General features: G+C 38.3%; 1 protein-coding gene across 8 annotated transcripts in view; it reads right to left on the bottom strand.

Moving 5' to 3' along the window:
* Positions 1-16,647, bottom strand: part of UTRN (utrophin) — a 550,217-nt gene that overhangs the window by 310,986 nt on the left and 222,584 nt on the right. For all 8 annotated transcript variants that reach the window (XM_024747877.1, XM_024747875.1, XM_024747874.1 and 5 more), the window contains 6 exons: positions 11,277-11,390; positions 10,135-10,290; positions 8,841-9,011; positions 6,909-7,088; positions 2,983-3,117; positions 245-394 (listed from right to left, as the gene is read on the bottom strand). In XM_024747877.1, coding sequence (XP_024603645.1) covers positions 245-394; positions 2,983-3,117; positions 6,909-7,088; positions 8,841-9,011; positions 10,135-10,290; positions 11,277-11,390 — 906 coding nt within the window. The remainder of the gene's footprint in view (positions 1-244; positions 395-2,982; positions 3,118-6,908; positions 7,089-8,840; positions 9,012-10,134; positions 10,291-11,276; positions 11,391-16,647) is intronic.

Raw genomic sequence — 16,647 nt, 5'->3', positions numbered from 1 at the left:
TATAATATGTTCCTTAAAGGAAATTAAATAGCTCATAAGTAGAAACAATCTCAAAGACAAATTTTTAAATCATCGAGTTCTGCCTGCATTATAATGTAAGTGTAAGGTCTGCTCTTCCCCACCTAGTATTTCAATGCCCTCAACACCCCCGTTGGTTACCAACCTTCCCCCTCGGTATAAGTTCCTGAGGTCCGCTCCATATCATAAACATCTAATCGACACTCACGCATGGCCCGGTTCTTACCAGGTGACTCAGCTCTTCGTATCGACTGTTGAACACCTCCAGTTTCTCACTGATGATATCATCGAGGATCCCTCCATCGATCAGAGTCTGGCCAAGTTCCCGAATCTGGGTGCGATTGTCTGCTGGATGTCGCAAAACAGATTCTAGAGACTGAACAGGGACAGGGGCAAAAAATAATGCATTTACCAAGGCAAAGTGAATCAAGGATTCTAAAAATGTTCGTTTTATTTAAAACCAGTAATTCTATTTTCTAGAAATCTACTTACGGAACAAGATAAAAAATGATTAATTCAGGGACTTCCCTGGTGGCGCAGTGGTTAAGAATCCGCCTGCCAATGCAGGGGACACAGGTTCGAGCCCTGGTCCAGGAAGATCCCACATACCGCAGAGCAACTAAGCCTGTGCGCCACAACTACTGAGCCCTCGTGCCACAACTACTGAAGCCCGCGTGCCCAGAGCCCATGCTCCGCAACAAGAGAAGCCACCACAATGAGAAACCCACGCACTGCAACGAAGAGTAGCTCTACTCGCTGCAACTAGAGAAAGCCCACACGCAGCAACGAAGACCCAACGTGGCCAATAAATAAATAAATAAATAAAATAAAATAAATTTATTTTAAAAAAAAGATTATTTCACAAAAATGCCCCTCATGGTATTAATAAACACATAAAATTGAGAACTCAGCATGAATGATGATATATGACAATTCCATAAAAATAATTTCAATAATTATTAATTACATGGGAAAATGTTCATGGTATGATACGAAGTTTAAAAGCAAAAAACAATACTATATAAATAAAAGAATTTCAAACTGTTATTGATTATATTACTAAAAAGTTTCTATAGCATATATAAAATTCAAGGCACTGTTTTATATATACACTTTATATATACATAAATTTAATCATATGGCTACATATTATTCCCATATTACAGATAGGAAAACTGAAGCTCAGAGAAGGTAAGTAATTTGCCAACACACACACAGTAAAAAGAAGAGCTAAGATTCTAACTTGGCTCCAAAGACTTGGTGATTCCAAAGCCTTTGATCCAGTTACTATAAAGTACTACCTCCCAGCATATATACATAAAAATAGTAATTCGGAAGAAGTACACTAAAATGTTTTAAAGTGTTATCTTACACTTTATACTTTTCTCCATTTTCCATATTTCTAGAATGCACATGTATTAACTCTCATGTTAGGAAAGTATGTGTTTTTAAAATAATCTTTCAAAACATTTTTTAATACTCTGAATCTCTCACTCTGCTATTTTATTTGAGAAATGACATCTTTTCTCCAGAAGAGCATCTGGCTCCTAGAAGTTAGGTACCACATTTGACTTATTTCTGACCTTTAATCCAGTCATCTACTTAATTACTACATCCTATTCTTACAGGTTTCTTTTGGTTGGTTTGTTTGTTTTGTTTGTTTGTTTGTCTGTTTTGCAGTACGCGAGCCTCTCACTGTTGTGGCTTCTCCCATTGTAAGGTCCGTTGGCCCGGATGAAAGGAGGCCCGGGGGGTAAGAGAAAACATCGACCAGTATGAGGTAGGAGAGGCATCTGGGAATCAACAAGAGACTCTAACTTCCTGCCCAGAAAACAATTGGGCTGACAGGAAGGGAAAATGGGCTCACGCCCCACAACAGACCAACCAACACCTGGCCCTGCTGTATCCTCACCAAATAAGGAATTACCCTGTATAGCAAACCACCCCCTCCCCTTGCAAGCCACCTTCTGCTTCTACCCCAATAAAAATCCCCCTCATCCAGTACTGGACGTGACTTCTCTGGCCCCTTTCTCTCGGACCAGTGAACCTCGCCCGGGAGCGCTCCCTAATAAAGCTCACTTGAAGCTTTCCTTTGTTTCACGGTGCCGTTTGTTAAGATCCGACCTCACACCCATTGCGGAGCACAGGCTCCAGACACGCAGGCTCAGCGGCCATGGCTCACGGGCCCAGCCGCTCCGCGGCATGTGGGATCTTCCAGGACCGGGACACGAACCCATGTCCCCTGCATCAGCAGGCTTACTCTCAACCACTGCGCCACCAGGGAAGCCCTATTCTTACAGTTTTAAAAGCACAGCTACCATCTTCCTCTTCTTTTTTTTTTTTTTTTTTAAGAAAATCTATTCTTTTCACACTTTAATCCACTTAAGAAACAGTTATTAAGTTATCACGTGCCCCAGGCTGTGCTGGGGAACTAACTGGGGAACAACAAAAAATTCAGGCACATTTCTTGGCCTCAAGGAACTCAAGTTCAGGCTTGGGGACAGGATCCCAGGCCTCCAACACTGCCTTCTCCAGCCTGTCCTCCAATTTTCACATCTGAAGACAACAGAATAGAAGCCACTGTAAACACAGTCCTTGCCGTGTCTAGTGAGCAAAAGTAACTTTATGAAGAAGCAAGAGAGCATTGTCCTAATAACATAAGGCAGAGTTTTATCCAGGGACTGGTAAAAACAATCTGGAAAATCACTAGAGCGCTTTATGAAGTCTAAAATGTACTAATTAGCAAACAACTAACCACCTCATAAGGCTGAGTTTAGTGGGTCACCAATAACCCAAATATACACGATGTTATAAATACTTCAGGCAACGGAAGAAAACACAAGTTACACTGAAAACTACCAACGAAGCGAAAGGATTTGCTGGCATAAGGCATTATGTTCCTTGTTTGAATACTCATTCAGCCTCATTGCAACAAAAAGAACCACCCAGAACGCGGGCTCCCACCTCCAGGGCTTCACTGACAGCATCTGTCTTCTCAGGCAGGACCTCTGTGCTCTTCATCCGCTCTTCCAAAGTGTTTAGCCAGGTAGTCTCAAGATCCAAATACTGAAGCAGTTCAATCCAACAAGACCATACCTCCTAAACAGGCAGGGAAAAGTTAGACAAGATAAGAAGCCATTTAGAGACACAATGCATCTCTACTGCTGCACATTCTGTCTAGTCAAGAATAATTTTGTTTATATACAAGTATAAATGGGCTTTTAGAAACTGATGAACCTGGTATTTCAAATAAGTGAAATAAAATCGAATTCTTCGATTAACTGTATTAGACCAACTGGAGGGAGGTAGGAGGCTGCTTCACTAAGATAAATTCCAAGGCTCTGTTTAAATGCCGAAAATAAAACTATATAATTAGTAGAAGAAACCAGGAGCGAAACATTATTAGTTTGTTTTTAAATAGAATGGTCAAAAAAATACTCAGACTTGCAACACTTTTTAACAGCTATGTACGAAACTGGTTCCCTATTCCAACTCAGAGCTAATGGGCGTAACCATTTGATGTAGATCCAACTTTTTTCTTAATTCATATGAACACGTCTATATACGAACAGAGCAACATTTTACCCAAATTGGAATTTTACTATAATTGCTGCATTAGTTGTAGTCACTTATTTCTCATTCCTGTGGGGAGTTGGGGGGCTGGGGTATGATTCATCCTCCAATTCCTAGGAGCAAAATTATGGGAGGAGCCTATTTGACAGATAAATTTAGAAGACAGAGTTCAGCATGGAGCCTACTGGGTTGGTCCTCTTTCAGATCCACTGACTCAGAGGACACATTCTAGTAGCATACACCCCATATGAGGCATACTTACCAGGTCAGGGGTCAGCAATTTTTTCTATAAAAGGCCAGATAGTAAATATTTTAGGTTTTACAGGCCACATCTGGTCTCTGTCACAGATTCTTCTTTATTTTTTCTGTGTGTGTGTGTGTGTGTGTGTTGCTTTGTTTTTAACAACTCTTTAAAAATTAAAAATATACAAACAATTTTTAGCTCCTGGGCCATACAGAAACAGGCCACAAAACAGATTTGACCCACAGGCTGTAATTTGCCGACCCCTGGCTAAGACTAAAAGGGAAAAGAGGTGTCTGGTCCCCCAAATTTCTATAGGCAGAAAGCAGGCTGAGAAATCTACTCAGCTGCAAGCAGAGCTCTATTTCTTATGGGAAGGAAGGGATGGCTTACAGAGACGCTCTCACAAGAAGCAGGACTGGCCCCTAATCAAGCAACAGTCCCTGGCCCGAGAGTAGGAGCCCTGACTACAAGTGTCTGGCTAGATTTCAGAACTACTAGCATTAGATTTCAGAGTCACTAATGCCAGTGCCTGCTCTTTTTACCTTCCACTGCCCCAACTTTTTTGAATGGGAGCGTCCACTGTGGTTTTCCTGTACCTATCTCACCACTCTGTTGGGTATATGAGGTTCAGATAACTTATCTTTTTAGTGCCCAGGTCGCCAGATGGAGAGGTGTCACACCCACACACCTGCACCTGAAGAAAACTGTTCCAAGGAACCACATTTGCATTTGCACCTGATGTAGATTGCATGATACTGGATTTTGAGCTTGATGCTGTACTGAATAAGACCTTAGGAGTCCCTGGGAGAGTGTAAGAGTATTTTGCATGTGGAAGGACTGTAACTAACTTATGACCAGAGAGTGAACTATGCTGGATTAACAATAGCCACAAATTTATTACAGCTACTCCCGTGAAGTGGTGAAATTGTCTTCTCCTCCCCTGAATGTGGGCTGACCTTGTAACTTGCTTAGAGCAAAAGAAGGCTACAGAGATGATGCTGTGTCAAAGTGCAGACCTAGCCTTTAAGAGAACTGGCAGCTTCTGCTTTCTCCCTCTTAAAAGCCAGCTGCCATGCTGTAGAGAAGCCATAAACCTGAGAGGCCACGTGGAAGGGGACCTGGTGGATGAGAGTGGACCTGAGTGGAATATCCATAAACCACATGGAGCAGAAGAGCCATACAGCTAAGCCAAATCAACCCATAGAATCATGAAAAATAATAAATGGTTGTTTTTGTAAGCCATTACATTTTGGCAAGGTTTGTTACACAGCAATTAATAACTGAAACATAAGTGTATATATTAAAAATATACAAACATGTTTGGGAAGATTATACATCACTTTCTAGATAATGATTACTTTAAGAGAGGGATCAAGAGATGGTATGAGATGGGGAAAAAGGGAACGGGTTCTTTAATGCCAATTAATTTTATTTGAAAAAAGAAGATCTGGAAAAATATGGCAAAATGTAACATTAGTTATAGCTGAGGGATATGTATATGGGTGTTAGTAATATCATCTGTACTCTTCTATAAGTTTTAAATATTTCATGATTTAAAACATTTTAAAGGAATCTAGAAATAATCAAGGTAATAAAGTTGGACTTTTTGGAAGAAAGGCATCCTTACTCTAATTTAGAAATTTGGGCTGTTTCTACCCAAGATCTCTCGGTAATCCCTCACATAATTTTAAAAATGCTTCCATTGTGAAATCTTTTTTCTTCTTATCACTTCCCCTTTCAAAGGCATCAAGGTGTCATATTTTCTCTTTTATCTACTTTGTTTTCTTACACTTTTCCTTTTCTTCTCTCAAACTAATTCCAAAATAATTCTAAAAGTAATTCTGCAAGCAACACTAAAACCTTGAAATATTTCATTCCTCATTCTCAAACTGTCACCTCTGGGTCATAAAGACAGTGTGAAGAAATGACACAGAATTCATGGTGGTCTCTTGTTAGCTTGGGATAACCTGGGGACTCCATTATTTAAACATATTGTGAGTAGTTACTTTGGCTAATAATAGACAGGAAAATAAACAAACCAAAAAAAAGCAAAATCATGGGTGATTAAGGCAGAGAAGAAAACATGGACAAGACTGTAGTAGAATTCAATTCCAGGATCATCTACTGGGACTTAAGATTAGCCATACATAATGTTACATATTATGTTCACAGAATGTTAAATTCGCAAATGAGTAACCTCAGGTGTTTTAAGTTAGGCAATATCTTAATATGGCTTTGTTGACTTGTAGCTTTCTTATTAACTAATCCAAATTACACTTATTTTATAGATTCAGAACAAATGAGTAATGAGTGAATTTAGTTTAAATACTGCAGTTGTGATTACCATTTTAGGATTCATCAAAATGCCATCATTTGTTTTAGGTTGAACTGAATTTAAATTGCTATCAACTGAAGGGCTTCTTAAGTCTTGTCAATAAGATGTGACAAATGTCACACTAATATAAAAGCAAACAATCAAAAACTTAATTTTATTTTAAAAAAAACTCATAGAATCATCTACATCTTAAATCCTATGGCCAGGGTAGGGGAAATGCTCCAGCAAAATACCAGCAAATTCAAGTTAGTCTTTCTTTCACTCTAAATAAAACCTATAATTTTAGACACCGCTCTAAAACAGAAACTTCAATTCATCTCTGTGCACTAACCAGGCAAAAAAAAAAAGGAGGTACTCACAGTATATGTCTTAGAATTTTAGGACTGGAACAGACTCTACAGATCATCTGTAATATAAAAACCTTGAAAACCTTGATTTCACGCGTAATAAATGTCTAAAGCTAAGAAACTACTTTTCCAAGAAACTTCCACTAACTGAAGGCAGATCTTGCTCTCCAGTTTTCTTTTCTCTGTTTCATTTTTATCGACCTATTACCTAAATTATTATCTAATAATTACTACTACTGTTATTATTATTATCTCAATCATGAAAAAATTACTTCTCTTTTATGAGCTAGTATTTGAAAAGAAAAATGGAGGTTTCTTCCCAAGATATGGAAGCAGCCAGTACATTACAGAATGTGAACCTCAGGAATGTATCAGTGAAAAAACACCATACCTCCAGCGTGTGGCACTTTCCGCGAATTCTATTACAGAGAAGTTGGTAATTCTCCAGCACAACATTCAGCTCAGACGTCAATTCCTGGCCACCAGAGGGCACTTTTGCAGCTAATAACTTGATGTTGTCCTTCAGAATCTTCACTCTCACCTCCTTCTGCAACACATCCTCTTTCGCCCTCTGTTCCAAGACAGAATGAACTTGAAAACTGGCTCCCTGTCTCAGGAACCAATTTCTTTCTTTTTCAAAAAATAACTGAGCCAAAATTAAAACATCCAGATGATTCTAACTACCTAATCCGAACATTATGAGGTAATCCCTACGGAGAGTGCTTGCGAAATAAGAATGCTAACTACAAAATTTCACTCATTATATATCCCAATGTACACAGTCCCCATGCCAACATTTTCATTTAATAACAGCACTGTTAACACCTAAGTTATCCCAAATTATGTTTACTGACAGGAAGTACTTTCAAAGTCTGGGTCCATAATAAGAATTAAGTGAATTAATTTTAATTGATCACTGGAAGTCGAGCAAAAATGGAAGTGCACCATGGTAGAAGTATTCTTTAAAAATAATATAAACATATTTTCTTCTGATAATTAACAGCATTTCAAAGATGACAAAGTTATACTGGGAAGATCTGATCTAAAAGTAGCTTCCTGCCTGACTCTCCTTCCGTGCCTGATGAAGTCTCATACTCAGGAAAATCAACCTCAAACAGCCTTTCACTTTCTCTTGTAGCTTTCTTTACTACTTAATGGTTTTAAATGTCTCTAGGTTGGGATAAAATAATTAAATGTAGTGGTTTTCTTAAAATCCTAATGGTTGTTTGGCAGAATAAAAATAAAATGTTGCCCAATCAAGAGTTTTAATCTCATTTTTCTTAATTCTCATTCCTAGTGACCTTAAAAAAAAACCAAGAACAACGACAAAAAAACCCCACAGAACTACAATGTCAATGGTGCAAATAAGATGGTTCTTAACATGGTAGGCTACCTTTAAAATACCTTATATACTGAATATTTTTAAAGTTTCAAGGAAAGCTACACTAAAAAAAAGTGTTTCTGTGAAAATACTACAATAAAAGTCCTTTTTATTTACTTTGACTCATAACACAATAATGTATTGGTGAAAAACAATCCTTTTAAAAAATATCTGCACAGATGTTTGCTTTTGTTATACTTGTAGGCAAGTTGCAACTCTTATTTTTTTAAAAGTAGCTTTTAAGACACTATCTCCTTCGGCTTCGACACTGAAGGACACTTGAAACAGTGTTGGAAAAGTGGGAATGATGTCCAGTTCTTTTATTATATAAAAAAAGAGAGTGTGCAAGACTACTGACACAGAAATATAAGTTTACAGGAAATACATCCTGTGGACCCAACTGATATTAAATCCCTTGACGACATTCCTAATGCTCCTCTCACCTGCTCCAACAAAATTTTGGTATTCATGTGTGCCCCATGTATTAGCTGGAAGAATACAGCTGGTGAAATAAAGATAAACCCCAACCTAATTGGGAAGTCTCTCTTGTTCTTTACAAAAAATAATTCTTCCTGAAATTTTCTGGAAATAGATAGTGGTGATGGTTGCACAACATTGTGAATATAACTGATGCCACAAAATTTTTGAGTCATTCACTGTGGCTCACCAAGGTCCTAATGTAAGACATTTTCGCAGGGGCCCTCAAGACTCAACTCATGGGCCAAGTTAGCACGTGGACTCTCAGCTTCCTAGCCCTACTAAAATCATGGCAGCTGACCCTCTTTTTTTTGTTGTTGTTTTTTTTGTAACTTGAAATCTTACTGTGAAAGATTATATGTACATTATCAGGCCTTACAGCTAGGTAGATGATTGACTGACTGATTGACTTTAAAGGGAGGAGGGGAGATAGAAAGCCTCTTGACCCTGACTGTCCAGCCTCACCTTCATTTCCTCCACAGCACTCCCAAGTTCTTCTGGTGACTTGTATTCAAAATCCCTCTCCAGGTAGTCTTCTTCTGCTTGGGTCATCCATTCCTGCATCTCTGCCAAGTCTTTTTTCAGGTTCACCACTTTTTCCTGACTTTCAGACAACCTATTTTTTTGAGTAGTAATCTAGGAAGGAAAAGCCATTCACTCGAATAAACAAATCCTGATACGTTAAATGTCAGCTTCTAGTTTCTAATATCAAAAGACACAGTAATAACTTTCCACAAAGAGTCTTAAGGTTTAAAATTCAGATGAAACTCTGTATACATTTTGTGCTGATGCTGTGGAATATAAGCAATAATGAAAACAATAACTGGGATTCGGTATCACATTTTGGACATTAATTTGGAAATACCTATTATAATTTTGAAAATGCATAACTGTTGACAGAGTAATACTCAACTGAAGGACTCTAACCTACATCCATAAAAGCATATATTTCAAGCAAATCTACTATAATCTTATTTATGGGAAAAAAAAAACCCTGAAGCAACCAAAATGTCCATTTTTTCCTTTTCAACAGGATTCCCCATTAAGACTGCACTTTTTAAAAGCAGAGAAGAGTAGATTGCTATCAAAGATGTTGATACAACACTGCTTTACAAAATTTTGGTTCTGATAATCTACTGTACTTGTATATTCCACACAGATACAAAAAAGTTACATTAGAAAATAGGTATTTGTCTGAATCTGGTTCAATAGCTTTTTAAACTATTTTAAGAAGCCTAAAAATATCTTTCAGAAAGATCCCTCTAACCACACACTGACTTCTGTGAGAGAAGATATTATCCAGATTATCCACATGGAAGCCAGGGTGATCTTAAAAGATCTATCATGTATCAATTCCTTGCTCAAATCACTCTGCCTTCTATGTAAAATCATACTTGAAATAAAAGTCAAAATCTATGCTTCAAAGGCCATATACAGTCCATCTCTACCTGCCTTCTGACCTCGAATCTTCCCATTCTCCAACCTGCTAACTCCTTCCTTCATTCTATTCCAGCTACAACAACTTTCTTGTTCTTTATTGAATATGTCAAGCTCATTCTCACCCAGGGGCCAGAGGGTACAAGAGCACCCTCCCTTCATTAAAAAAAACATGACCCAATTCTGGCCCCAGCCTGCCACCCATGCTGTAGTTATTCTAGACCACAGTTTTTCAAACTGGATGGGCTATAACATCAGTTTACTCTGTCAAGAGAAGCCACTACCTCTTGAAAACCACAGGCAGTGAAGTTTAAAAACTCACCTCTTTGCTACATTTCTCCAGTTGTGTTTGGTAGTCAGCTAGTTTTGTTTGCATCCAGGTTTTGATTCCAGCAACTGGAGAGCTTCGAAGGTTAGCTTCTATTTCTTTCATGTCTTTCAGAGATGATTCAATTGTTTCTATTTCATTAACAAATGCCTGAAAACATAACATAAGCCCTTGTTGGGTTCATGCCTATATAAGTAGATGCCATTATTACAGTCTGTCTGCCTGTATCCCTGCAAATATTTTAAGAACAGACTGCTTGGGAGTCAGGACTTTTAACTACTTAAGAAATATTGCCTTAAGAAATTCATTTCACCTGGATGTTTCATATAGCCATCTGCCAAATTAGATTGGAAATACTTGACTCTCAGCAGGGAATAGTACTTTTAATTAGAGAAGCCTAATAATTTCAACAAATATAAAATGCAAGAAGTATTACTGGCAAACTTCATTTGTAAAATATGTTTTTCTTAAAGCCTCAACATGTGGCACAATAAGAGCGATATACAACTGGTAATTATGACACTAAGATTGTCACCGTACATAAAACAGCAGCTACTGGGCTTCCCTGGTGGCGCAGTGGTTGAGAGTCCGCCTGCCGATGCAGGAGACATGGGTTTGTGCCCCGGTCTGGGAAGATCCCACAGGCCGCGGAGCGGCTGGGCCCGTGAGCCATGGCCGCTGAGCCTGCGCGTCCGGAGCCTGTGCTCCGCAACAGGAGAGGCCACAACAGTGAGAGGCCCACATACCGCAAAAGAAAAAAAAAAACAGCAGCTACTAATGAACTAAAATTGCTCTTATGTTCTACACCCAAAATTTAATCTGAAAAAGAACAGATACATGTATAACTGAATCGCTTTGATGTACACCTGAGACTAACACAATATTGTTAATCACTATGCTCCGATATGAAATAAAAATTTTTTAAAATTCTATAACCATGGCCAAAAACAGAAATATGAAAAGTCAGTCATTTGTTGACTAGCTATAAAGTCAAAAAAAGGTTTATGATGAAAGATATTTTATCTAGGTTTACTGTCATGTCATATTCTTACAATTTTAATAAGAGCAGCGAATAATAAAGAAGAAGAAGAAAATGTTATTTAATACAGCAGGTTCCCTAGATCAGCAGAACTCACAGAGCACTCGTCAAGCTGTCTTTGTAGCCCTTCGGCATCTCCTTGGACAGCCTGCTCTTTCATTAAGAAGTCTTTCACACCATCCATCCACTTCTCAATGACTTTTGAATCAGCCTAAATCAAACACAATAACAAAGGGGGATATTCCTCAGCGGCATTCAACCTACTGCATCTCAAGATCTATTGCTACTGGGAAAAAGGCAACTTTTCAAAACTCTGATAGCATCATTTTCATTTATTTTATTTCTTTCTTTTTTAAACTTCCAACATTGAAAATAATTATTTTCTTCATTGTTGCCTAAAATCCTCATGAGATGATATCTTGGTGATCATTCTAAAAATTTCAAAACACTCTCCAGTGAACAAAGTTATTTTGCTCAACGTGAGCAATATCTATGCTTAAAAATTCAAATTAAAGGTAAAAAATGCTTTTCTGAGTATAATCAGCTTAACAATCTTTCATTTTCATATAATTTAGAACAATTCTCTCCTTAAGTTGGCTACTCAAAGCAGGAGTAAATAAATAGCACAGTGGAGGGAATACAATAGATTTTTCTTAGTTCTGCGGTTCGATGCCTTGTTATCTAAGAACCCAGTATGGTCCACCACCCAGCTCCATTCTTTCATTCAACATTTACTAAGCACCCACTGTAATCCAGTTACTGTGCGTGGTACTGGGGGGAATGAGAAAGGGAACATTTTGCAGAAAGAATGAGACTTCAGACAGGTAGTAACACTGGAACTGGACCTTGAAGAATGCAAATAATTAGGTCCAACTTGAGCTCCAAAACTAAAGTGATGGTCATTTCTTTCCAAGGTCCCCCATCCATCACTGGTTAGTCTGATTTGTTATTTTCCCTTGCATTGAGCTGAATTTGTTTCCTTGTACTTTCCTCAATTATTTGCTTCTCATTCCTCCCTAGGAATGGAAATAAATTAACTATCTTATTCAAAAATAACCTTCAGATTGGAAGGCAGCCACTATGTCTTCCCTTAGTCTTTTAGTGATTAAACACTCCCAATTCTTTCCATGATGCTCTAGTACATGATACCCAGATACTGCAATCAACACGCTCTGAAAATTACATCGACTTTTTAATGTACTTAAAATATGCCACCAAGAACCAAGTACTCTTATCTTAAAATGTTGCAATGAATGACGAAGATGGAACCTAACTGGTATTTCACATATCGATATTACATTCAGAAAATGCCATCTAAATTTTTTTCAGTTTTATTTTTCTTATTGTAGAGTTGGGTTTTGTTTCCTTCATTTTTAAAAATTTGTTTAGATATATATTATTCATAATATTATGGTTAGCTAAAACTCCAAAATTCACACAACTACCTCAAAAGTACATTTTCCCTATCCCATATTGTTTAACTGACTTCTGTAATAAATTCAGAACTTGATATTTATAAATATTAAATTTTGCCTTGTTATGTTAACGATACTAGTTAACACTACAATAAAAACCCAACAGAATGATTTGAATTTTTAGTCTCTCCACTTTCTTATCAGCTGTGCCTCCCAGCTTTCTCTTATCTAGAAATCTGACAGTGAGCTATCCTTTTTCTGTTGGGTTTTTTTGGGTTGGGTTTTGGGTTTTTTTCCAGATGAAAAATAAGGCCAATTACAGTGCCTATCTGAGCATTCCCCCATGAGGACACCATCTCATTCATTAACCAACAAACTTTCAGCTTCGTTTTCAAAACATGGGAATCAACATAATTCTAGCATCTAAGTAGCTTTCCACTTCCTTCTGATAAGGTTATAAGGGATTTTCTCAAATACTTTGCTGATATCAAGATTTACCCAAAATGATAGTTTGTCAGCATTATTTGAACTAAATGAGCACACATGAAATGTGAGACTATGAATCTGTATTATCTAATAATCTAGTAACCCTCCTCCAAAAAATAAATAAAAGCAAGCAGTACTTAGGAAATGAGTTCGGACAAGGCTTATGAGTGGTATCCATGCTGACTCCTGGTGACCACCACATTCTTTCCTAAGCACATATAAGATCTCTGGTTGATCATTCATTTACAGCTTTGCCAGGAACTGACATCAAGCTTACTTCAGGTCTTTAGCTTCTAGAAAATAATGTTCCCCCTTATTTAGGACATTCACCCATCTCCATTTTTTTCTAGTAATTTCCTCACAAGTTGCATAATCGGATCATGGGTAAAATCCCACGCTACTCAGGATGTAGACTTAGGCATCTGAAGGACTGCGTCGTTTTTCCATCTAACTCATAATTCAGGCTCTAATGCACCCTCAATGACCATTCTCCACTTTCTAATTTGCAGGGTCATTCTCTGATGAACATGGGAAGCAAAAAGTGCTTATATAGCTGGGCCTTTCTGTCTACTCTTTTCATGTTATACCACCCTGTGCAAGCACTTCCTCGTTCCCCTTCTCCCAAGCAAGCTTTGAAAGCCCTTTCAGTCACACTGTGCACTTTCCCCAAGCTTCCTTTCCCTCTGCTCTTCAGCTTGTCTGTCACTATTCCCACACACCCACACTACTCTTATATATTTTCAACTGGTGACATATCTCTTCTTCTGGGTTTGCTCCAGCATTCTCAGATCTTATCCTAGAAGACTGCTTAGGAAGACATGATCAGGGCAGGGTGGAGTGGGGTGTGTAAAAGATAAAAGTGCAAAAACAGAGAAAGTACGAATGTATCTGTAGAGTTCATAAAGGGCCTTTTTAACTGTCCATTTAACTTGTTACCACTTCTTGCACTGTTAATCTCCAGCCTGAACTTTTTAAGAATGCAAGGCAGCATTACTGCCGTGTAACTGGGCAATTCGTTAAATCTAGTTTGGAATAAGGAAAATTGATAGTCTCCTGGGCCAAGAATTTTTCAACTTTATATGGAAGCATTATATTCCAAGAAGGTTTTCACCACAATCAGCCTTGACTGAAGCAAGCAGCCTCAGTGATCCCCATCATTGGCATAGGAGAGGAAATTTTATGGCATCAACCCCCTTCCTCCCTCCTTCAGACACATACAGACCCTTGTGAGCACACACAATTCACACACACCAGCCCCTCCTCTTATAGTGAAACATGAGAACAAAGAAAGAAGGAAGCAACAGACACAGACAAGCCACATAGACCAACTGATCATCTCAATAGGAACAAAGGGAACAGAGGAATCTGAAAAGTGTTTTCACGACTAAAAATCCTGCAGGTAATCCTGGCCACACTGAGGTCTAAGACAGGCAGTGTGCTCCATGAAAAGAAAGACCAAGGTCTGAATACGTAGTCCAGCACCTTACCAGGCATGAGGGCTTGAGAAACTAATTTCTCAATTTCTCTTCAGGGAGCTTCCATAGCTCACCTATAAAATAGGAATAATAACAACTGCCTCGTCTGATTGTTTTGAAAAACAGAGATGGTACAGAGCAGGTATGCAGTAAATGGTAGCTAGTATTACTCAGATCTACAAAATCAAGTGCTTTACTACCAAGATTAACCCCATGAAAGAATTACCACTTCCAGTTCTGGTGTCTATTCCTAACAGACACTTCATAGGAATGAGTAGCCAGGGTGAGTACACATTTGCATAAGCGTCCGTTTAATGTGTTTAAATGCTGCCAACATTAATGCTTGTTCCATCACATAACTGTTCAAAAGTGGCTGTTTGAAAGAACTACTGCTTATGACAGTTCTGACTAGACCCGGCTAAATTCAGCTCAGCAGAAGGAAGCCAAGTACATGAGGAAAGGCCCAAACTCTAGAAATGCCTGATAACAGAAGCTTCACAAGGCATCCCTACCCTGTGGCTACAGAGTGCGGGAAAGGTTTTTAGATCGCTAAGATCACTACTAGCAGCCATTTGTGTGCAGGTAAATGCAGGAGATAAGACAGCTCTGCTCTGCCCTCTAGTATCTCCTCTTTCCCTAGAAGGAAAATATTATCTCAATCCACTTGCAGCAGATGTTTTCTGTGCTTTTTAAAAAAAACAGAATCTGCTCATCTTTAGGTCAATTGTACAGCAAAGAGGTTACAAAGAAAGTGAAGGAGCTCACGTGAAGAGCGTTCCTCTGCCCATTTAAAACTCACTCAGCTGATGCACTTATGAGGTTCTAATGCACAATAATGAGTATTTAATTTTTTCACCATCTACATCAACTTGCAGAATGAATATAGAAATAGAGATATATGGAGATATTTAAACTGGGTAATTTCTAACTTTCTATCTTCTCTGGGGAGACTTCAGTTCTTTTAGAGCAATACAAAAAAATTTAAAATACTAGTAAATTTCTAAAATAAATGTCTCTTATTATTTCACATGCAACAACAAACTGTAAGTACTAACCTAGGGTTAAGCATTTCTCATTCCTATTTATACTCATAAATTCTCAAAGAAATATAAAATGACTAATATGGTAGTTTTGAAAACCAAAGTATGGAACACTCTCGTTTGGAGGGGTCAAAATGCTACATTGACTATCACTGCTCAAAAGCACTGATTTGTAAGCACTTTGGATGAGCAACACCTGCTGCTGGGTCACAGAAAAGGAATGTGAGGTCATTAAAACAATTCCTTTAACCCCACACACCCCATCTCGTAGCCCCCAGCCCCTGAGCCAGGGATAGAGGAAATCTGAAGCCTGGTAACTCTGCACTCAATACAATAAGATTCCAAGGTACACAACTTCCTCCCAGGATTTTATTTACAGCTAAATTCTTGGCATTTTATTTTGCTCCTCCCCCATCTGTTGGAATGTCCACAGCTTTTTAAGCAGCCAATATCTAACCCAAGATACAGGCAAACGGATTAAAACAGTATTTTAAGGCAGTAGGGTTTTTGTTTGTTTTATAATGTTCATTAACCTCAAAACACTCTAAAAAGTGTTCCCTTGCTTAGTAAGGAAGGCCAACAGTGACTTTGCTACTACATTTATTTAGCAGAAACCACCAGAGTTCTTAAATTTAAGGTTCAGAAAGCACCTATATTCCCTTTATTAAAGTAAAATGCATTCAGAATGAGAAAAAAAACTCTTATGAGATCATTCTATCAGTTACATGTTACCTAGAAAGAATTAAATCAGCTATACTGCATATTTTTGTTAGAAAATATTTACCATTGGGTTTTTACCCTGAAATGTGTTCCAAAGTAATTTCTACACCTGGTTCTGCATGTCTCAGAGCTCCAGCATGTCCCCTTCCCCACTCTGCATGAGAACACAGAGTGTTCAGTGTGTGTCTTTGCTCAGCAACCGAAGGAAGAGGTATGACTACATGGGTGTCCTGCCAAGGACAACTGGGCATTTAGATTTTATAGGTCCAACCTCATTAGACAGGACGCGTGTGTATGATGTCTGTAGGCACCTGCAAGGCAGAGCCTTTCAC

The sequence above is a fragment of the Neophocaena asiaeorientalis genome, unplaced genomic scaffold (genome assembly GCF_003031525.2).
Source record: "Neophocaena asiaeorientalis asiaeorientalis breed wild unplaced genomic scaffold, Neophocaena_asiaeorientalis_V1.1 scaffold123, whole genome shotgun sequence".
Lineage (NCBI taxonomy): Eukaryota > Metazoa > Chordata > Mammalia > Artiodactyla > Phocoenidae > Neophocaena > Neophocaena asiaeorientalis.
Note: the sequence above shows the minus strand (reverse complement) of the source record. Positions and strands in the feature narration are given on the sequence as shown.